The sequence below is a fragment of the Pundamilia nyererei genome, unplaced genomic scaffold (genome assembly GCF_000239375.1).
Source record: "Pundamilia nyererei isolate P.nyererei 1_Seehausen unplaced genomic scaffold, PunNye1.0 scaffold01323, whole genome shotgun sequence".
Classification (NCBI taxonomy): domain Eukaryota; kingdom Metazoa; phylum Chordata; class Actinopteri; order Cichliformes; family Cichlidae; genus Pundamilia; species Pundamilia nyererei.
The window spans coordinates 4690-13028 of NW_005188724.1; the positions used below are offsets into that span (position 1 = coordinate 4690).

At 45.1% G+C, this 8339-nt stretch overlaps 1 protein-coding gene across 1 annotated transcript; it reads right to left on the reverse strand.

Moving 5' to 3' along the window:
• Nucleotides 1-6547: 6547 nt before the first annotated feature.
• Nucleotides 6548-8333, reverse strand: LOC102214325 (sodium/potassium-transporting ATPase subunit beta-2-like). The gene is made up of 8 exons (XM_005755375.2): nucleotides 8294-8333; nucleotides 8088-8192; nucleotides 7912-7991; nucleotides 7677-7802; nucleotides 7435-7494; nucleotides 7326-7352; nucleotides 7074-7169; nucleotides 6548-6975 (listed from the first exon to the last, which is right to left on the reverse strand). The coding sequence occupies exons 2-8, from the start codon at nucleotides 8188-8190 to the stop codon at nucleotides 6811-6813; spliced, it is 657 nt and encodes a 218-aa protein (XP_005755432.2). The 5' UTR covers nucleotides 8191-8192; nucleotides 8294-8333; the 3' UTR covers nucleotides 6548-6810.
• Nucleotides 8334-8339: the final 6 nt, after the last annotated feature.

The following is an 8339-nucleotide window of genomic DNA, read 5'->3' on the forward strand; positions in this document are numbered from 1 at the left end:
AGCAGCACACACACACACACACACACAGACACACACACACACACACACACAGACACACACACACACACAGACACAGACAGACAGACACACACACACCTGCAACAGGAGGAAAATCCAGAGACTTGAGCTTTTTCTCACGTCCTCAGAGGTGTACACTAACATACTGTTGCAGACGTCCACACACACACCTGTAACACATCATTATAACACACACCTATCCTTGTCTTTGTTACATTGTAGGGACACATGACCAGAACATGCTTTGTGGGAACCATCCTTTCTGATTGTTCTACAGCACTGAAAAAAAAATCAGGCATTACCTGCAAAAGGATCTAAACCACATTTTCACTTTAAGTGATCAATCAGACAAAATAGACAATAGCAACAGCTGTCTGGGGACCTGCCAGGTATTTAGTAACAGGTGGGGTCCAGGAAAACCTGTTTTTTCTTACTTTGTACAATTTACGTCATGGAACCAGTTAAAACCTGTGACTGGCAAACTGTTTCCTGAACAACCAAAAGTTTGGTTAAGCAGTTTGTAGCAGTCACAGTGGTGTGGTGTCTCTTTAATGTCGAGGATTTATGATGTCATTAGTGTGCGCCACTGCCCTCTCTGTGATTTATGGGAGCAATGTGCTTGCACGCAAATACATGGAGAGAGACGGACTTTATTTGTTTTACCTCTCCAGAAAACTTTGCAACGTTACAGAACACTGTCTGTCAGGTTTGATAAGCAGCAGCCGTTCAACTGGGAAGTTCTCAGTACCAGTGTGATCGTGTATTCTTCCTACTATCCTGGTTTCCACCGCCTCCTCTCAACCACTGAACACAACCCAACGTTACAAGTTCTACGACAATAACCTTGTTATACAGTATAGGCTCAATAGACGAGTCTTTTGTCTGTAATTAGATGTTAATCAAATAAAATCTGTTCAGTTTTATTTACACAGCGCCAAATCACAACAACAGTCACCTCAAGGACCTTTATATTGTACAGTAGCTCCTACAATAATAGATACAAAGAAAACCCAACAATCATATGACCCCCTATGAGCAGCACTTTGGCAACAGTGGGAAGGAAAAACTCCCTTTTAACAGGAAGGAACCTCCGGCAGAACCAGGCTCAGGGAGGGGCGGGGCCATCTGCTGTGATTGGTTGGGGTGAGAGAAGGAAGACAGGATAAAAGACATGCTGTGGAAGAGAGACAGAGGTTAATAACAGATATGATTCAATACAGAGAGGTCTGTTAACACATAGTGAGTGAAGAAGAAACACCCAGTGCATCATGGGAATCCCCCAGAAGCCTACACCTATTGCAGCATAACTAAGGGAGGATTCAATGATTAGCTGATGTTAATTCATGTCAGTTACTAATTTATTTATTTTCAGCATTGTGTAAAAGCCACCCCTCGTATTTTTTATAGTTTTTTATCATGAAGCAAGACTTTGTGTTCTTGAACAACAGTTCTGTTTGTGATCATCCTTCCAGGTTTTACTTTGGACATGCTCCATGGATCTTTCTCTCATTTCTATGTGAGTCCTTGTACGTGACCACTTTCAGAGTAGTCCTGGAACGAAGGGGAGGGGAGGCCGATCACCTCAGTGGGACACACTTCAGAATAGGCTGTTGGATTGGAAGGAGACTGTGCTCATTAAGGCGGATGAAAGCCTCGGCACTGTGTGAAACACAGAGACATCAGCCAACGACTCACATGATCTTCACATGTCACAGAATCTGTTTCCATCCATGGAGTCAGAGTACATGAAGGACTGTTGACTGTCAGCTGTGCTGTAACACAAAGTGACCACTGAAACCCTCCAACAGGACCTGCTCAGAGGTCCGCTGTGTTTCGTCTCACACTCTGATCCAATAACTGAGTGAAGGACTCACTGAGGAGGAGGAGCAGAGGAGCCGTCTTCATGGTGTCTGGATTTCAACTGAAGGCGTGCGGTCTTAGCAGCAGAGAGATGCCTCGGGCTCCGGTTTCGTCACTTCCTGTTGTCACGTCAGCTGTGTGTCCGGCTCACAGAGGTCCTTCCTAAAGTGTCCCAGCTGTCCCTCTCACAGCTCCATGAAGCTCAGAGAGGACACGCTGACTCTGCAGCCATCCACACACACTCGTCCATCTCTGGTTAACCCTTTCAATCCAGTTGATGGAGCTCCAGAGTTACTGATCTGTCAGTGGATGAAACACTTCATCACTGACAGGCTGATGCTCTCTGGCTGTTTCACACATCTGCAAAAAAAACAAAAATACCACAAAAAGATGAAGTTGTGGTCTGTACAGTTTGTGTCTTCTTCTGTAGCTAAGATCTATTGAAAGCAGAAGAGAAACTGCTGATAAGATCAGCTCTGTGTCCAAGTTTTAAAAAAGCTGCTGCTGCTGTCTTCGTGTCCAGAGCACGACTCAGTACTATGCTGGACTTGCTAATAATTGGTGGTGTACCAGGGGCTTCTGTTTAAGACTATGTTTGCTCCTCACTGTCACCAGCTGTCCTGTTTCGCCGGCTGTTCGGGACAGTTTGTTGGGGGACAGCTAACAGGGCCTATGCTACCTTCGGCTGCACGGGCTACACAGGCCTGGCTATCAGGTTTTTAGGCCTGCAAAACCGAGTCTCCGGTTCAGTGATCCTGGACTCCAAAGCTACAAATAGCCTACATGTCAGCTAAAGGCTAAGCTAAGCTAAATATAATTAAAGATAAAGATAAACTAAGATCAAGTGAATAAACAGCAGGTTTGCGTCGGATGAAGCACGTGAGGATATGAAATAAGAAGTTCTCTATAAGTTTTTAATTAAATTGCAATGCAGGTAAGCTACACAAAAACACCACTGGGTGTTGGAACAGGAACAGGAAGGGACACTCTAACGCAGAGAGAGCCAACACCAAGTGAGAGCCCCAGTGTTTCATGGGGTGTGACACCAACAGTCACATAGTGGGAACCACCATCTGCTCACTATGGCCCCGCCCCTCCACGAGCCTGGTTCTGCTGCAGGTTTCTTCCTGTGTTTTTAGTCTGTTTTCCTTGGATCTTTACCTTAAAATATCATTTAGGTCAAAACCTTCGCACATCAACATCATTGTACGCTCTAGTAGTAATCATAATAACATGTTCTGTCCAGGATAATTTACTGTGTAAGATTACAGCCTGGTCTCGTGGACCAACAAACACACGTTCAATAGAAACCTTTAAAACTAGATTCACAGTGTAATTGGAACCAAATGTTTTATGAGGGTGAGACACTTTCAAAATATGTGTAATATCCATTTAACTACTGATTGCACCTGAGAATCTAAGACTATATTAACCTTTCCTCAGTGTTAGGTTATTAATCCTTTATTTATCCAGGTAAAAAGGCCATTGATATTGTCATGAACTGGCTGTGAAGCAGGCAAGATTGGACCCTATGCAGACTCGCAGACAGGACTTGAACTCAAAAACAGCTTTAGTGCCCGAGTGCTGGAGATACTGCATACAGGAATGTAAACTAAACATACAGGGAAAAACAACAACGAGGGAGGCGAAGACATAAATACACAGGAGGGCAAACGAGGGACCAAAACATAGGAGGGAACACAGCTGAACATAATCTAACTCAGGGCCTGGAGGCCCGGTGTCCTGCAGGTTTTAGAGCTCACCCTCTTTACACACCTGAATCAAATGATTAGTTCATTACCAGGCCTTTGGAGAACTTCAAGACATGTTGATGGATCAAGGACACGTCTAAAACCTGCAGGACACCAGCCCTGGAGGCCTGGAGTTCAACACCTGTGATCTAACAAAGGAGACACAGGGAACAAAAGTCATCCATAACTGCTCGTCCATAACCATGCAAACCGATTAAACCATCAGATTCTAATATGGTTTTTAACAATAAATTGTCATCAGTACCACTCCAACCACCTGTACTTCTTAAACAGTCATCTGTCATTTGAGTTAAAGCTGTGTAATCCCATTAATCCCATTAATATTAATACCTTTAATACCAGAACCATGATTAATGTTCAGTCCCAAATGCAGAATCAACATGTTTCTCTCTATATTACTTTTGTAATAGAAACCAGGAGTTCCACTACCCTTACTTGCATTTGTATTACAGGTACAGTTTGAGTGATTGGTATAAGATAAGGCAAGGCAAGGCAAGACAAGATCAGATAAGATACATACACAGTATGTGATTATGGATATGGTTGGAAATATGCAGGACATAAACTATATAGCTTAACATAACTATTGTACCACTACTATTCCTATGTATAGACATGTACACACTAGATATACATATGTATACATATACAGATATGTATACCTGCACATGTCCGTACACATGAAGGTCCATTATGCATGAAGTGGTGACCGTGGATGTTCACAGTGTCCAGTGAGTCATGACATCGTGATTGAGGAGTTACAGAGTCTAACTGCTGTTGGGATGAATGATCTGCCAAAGCGCTCCTTCCTGCAGCGAGGGTGTTTCAGTCTCTGACTAAAGGAGCTGCTCAGCCCACTCACAGACTCATGCAGTGGGTGATGTGGGTTGTTCATGATGGATGTCAGCTTTACTAACATCCTCCTCTCGCCAACCACCTCCACAGACTCCAGGGGACATCCCAGCACGGAGCTAGACCTTAACAGAGTCCTGCAGGTATTTAAGGTTTATTCAAGAGCCAGAGAGATGGTACGTGTAGTTTTAGAAATTCGAACAGAAAAGAAGGCAGTCAAAATTATTGGATTGGTGAAGTTGAACTTAATAAACTGTTCGTAAACGACCAGGTTGTTTCGTTGATAACGGCTCGATGAGTTATTCTGTGTTTGATCCAAGCTTCAGATACTGTAGCTGTCCTGATGTCGTGGAAATGGACCTTTCCTCCCCTAGTCGTCACTGTCCCTGTCTCCATGGAGATTGTTAAAATAGTTTTGTTTACTGAGTATCTTTGCATCATCGCTCGACTGCCAAACTTGTTTTGTGATCTGACCTTTAATAACTCTCTACAGGTAGCTGTTCATGTAACCTGTTTGACTACAGGATGTGTGGTTACCCTGTCAACTTCAGGTTCGACTCACATCGTACCTGGCTACACAGTCATGGTAACCATGGATACACTACTGTCTTAAAAACATTATATCAAAGTGTTTGTTGTTTGTGAAGAAGACGCAGTACTGCAGGGTTGTCAGCAGGTGGCAGTGTTGAATGGTCACAGTGACATGTAGTTATTATGGGCCGTCTGGTTGTGATGCATGGCTGTGACCAGCAGAGGGCTCACGGCTCACCTCTGTCTATAACTCATGCTCTTATATAACTGAGGCTCTTATGTAAGACACATGAAACAGTCTCAGCACTGACAGAAACTCACCCATCCTCCGGGAAGATGCTCGTCTCCATGACAACATCCTCAGGAACACATCACTGCACAGGTGATGCAGTGATGTGTTCACTGCATCCAGGAGACCCCCCCCCCCAATGAAATAAACATAAATAGTTTTTTGTTGTTTAATTTCTTGCTTTTTTTTATTCGCTGTTTGAACACAAGGACATTTTCAGGCAGGAGAAATCAACCAGTTACAAGCAGGTAACAGTAGATGACATCATACAGCAGGAACCTCTGATTGGCCAGGCCCTTTCTTTAAAGGAAGACAATTGGTGGACAGGAGTACAGGTAAGTGGGGGTGTTTCCCCGACGGAGCTGAGGACACTGACTGTGTGTGTGTGTGTGTGTGTTGTCATGCTCAGCCCCATGGTGGAAACAGAAACACACAAACAAACAAATAAATAACAAACAAAAGCAAACATTAACGACTTCCTACCTCGTTAACTAACCTAACTCACCCAGGTGAGCACTAATTGATTTTCTAACTAAGGAGCCAATCAGCTGCAGCCACACAAAAAGGAAAAGAAGAAACGAGGTGACATCATCACACTAAAGCTGCGGGAATGGAAACTAAAGCTAGCTTCCGATTGGCTGTGAGTTCAGCTGTTTCCGTGGCAACAAACGAGGAGACATTTATCATGGCCGATAAGACAAACCAGTTAGGGTTTGTGGCTTCTGGACTGGGAATGATGTAGAAGATGTGGTTCATTATCAGAGAACCGAGAACTGACTCCACACTGGCAGTCACCTGACTATGAGGTCATTAATTACTGTGATTGGTCGACGTCTGAGTGTTTCTGTGTTCACATGTCTCATCTCTGACTTAGTTAAAGAATGTCAGTGTAAACAAACACGTCGTAAACAAACAAATAAATAAACAATCAATAAAGTGTACATTGAGGGATCAATAATTCTCTCTTTGATTCATGCAGACTGATCCACCATGGAGGTGAACACTGGCCTGTCACTGGCCTCCAGTGGCAGTGACATCAGACTATGTGTGCGTGCTGATTGGTTGGTTTGAGGGTGGGTGTGTCTGAGTTAAAGCTGCACCGAGGGGTCCTATCAGAGAAAGGAACTGTGTGTTTACAACTACCAGGGAATCCAGTGAGAAACAGACACTTTAAACAGTCAGTGAACGCATCGCGATCATGGTCAGTAAATGCATCATGGCCATTGTCAGTAAATGCATCATGACCCTGGTCAGTGAACGCATCATCATCATCATGGTCACTGAATGCATCATGATTATGGTCAGTAAATGCATCATGACCCTGGTCAGTGAACGCATCACCATCATGGTCAGTGAACACAACATGGAATTATAAAATACAGCTGGTCAGTGTGAGGCTGTGACAGGAAGTGGAAACATCTGGATGAGTGCAGCTTTCACGTGTTTGTGTGTGTTTGTGTGTGTGTGTGTCTGTGTCAGTGTGTGTGTCTATTTGTCGTTGATTCGCAGTTTGAAGGAGACGCGTCCGGCGAACTTGTCCCTGTCACTGCCGGCGGCGAGCGTGTTGGAGATCACTTTACACTCCACGTTGATGTCTGTGTTCAGAGAGGCATTCAGGAACTTCACGGCCACTAGAGGCTGAGTGTAGTTCACCTGAGACAGTAAACACATCGCATGTCAGTATTAGTACAGTACTCTGTGTGTACTGAGCATGTGCATGAGTGTGCACTGAGTGAATACTGAGCGAGTACCTGGGCCTTCTTGCCATAGTACGGGTAGTACATGAGGTTGAAGGTCCCATTAGGAGGATAATAAGCCAGAGGTCCGATCTTGTCGCTGTCCTCCCTCTGCACACAAACACACTGATCAATACTTCTGATTGGTCGTCAATACGCTTCAATAACCTGGAACTGGAGGTTACTAACACGTAACTCTGCTGTGATTCTGTGATGGAGGCACTAAGGGACTCTATCATGATCTACTTCCTGGTCTGCTGGTCTTACCCACTCATTTTCACCCACTCTGTACCTCTGAGGATGGAGACGACACAGGTGAGATGAAGACAGGTCCACAGACAGACAGACAGGTTTACAGACAGACAGGTTTACAGACCTTTGCTGCACAGGTGACATAAGGAGACTGTCTTTCCTTCCCCGGTAACATCCCGATCACCTGCAGCAGGTAGAAGAACAGCTCGTGAGAATGTCATTGGAGGGTTTGAGGTTAAAAGTCTCTTTTGATTGGCCACTTTCTGAAACCTACAGACAGGAAGCACTTCCTCCTCTGGCAAAATCATTTTCATTGCAGTAACACTAGAGTGTAGAGTGGCTTAACATGGGGGTCAGAGGTCATACCCGGTTCAGTTTGATGAGGATGCAGGGCTGTCCTTTGTCGTAACCATAGAAACGATCCAAAACCCCCGAACACTCCTCCAACATCGTCCGATTGAACTGACAGGAACGTTTGGGATTGTTCCTCACCTGCAGAGAGAGCAGGTCAGACAGGTGTAGGTGAGATAGTCAGGTGTGGGTCAGACAGGTGTGGGTCAGACAGGCGTGGGTCAGACAGGTGTGGGTCAGACAGGCGTACCTCTCCGCTGTCCTCTTGGATGAAGTACTCGTCAGGTGTGCATTCATCGTTGGTCTGAACCTGATAGCTGTCGTTGTACGCTGCAGACACACAGGTACAGACGCAGGTGTGACAGGTAAGTGGGCAGGTAACCTTTCAGTTATATTGATAAGTGGTTAAAGAGGCGGGGCTCTTACGGGACAGGAAGGAGTTGAGATTGTGGATGAAGCCGTCCCAGCTCTCGGTGTCTGAGGTGGAGAAGGTGATCTCCAGCTGGTTTCCCTTTGGGCGAATCATCATCCCTGAAACAGGAAGCAGGTCAGCGCTAATCAATCACAGCTGAGCCTCATGAGCCTCTGTTGATAAACCCCGCCCCTCTCTGTTGTGGGTGTGGTGTCCTCACCTGGAGTGGCCAGCTGGTCCTGCCAGGTGGGCTTGTAGTCGTCGAG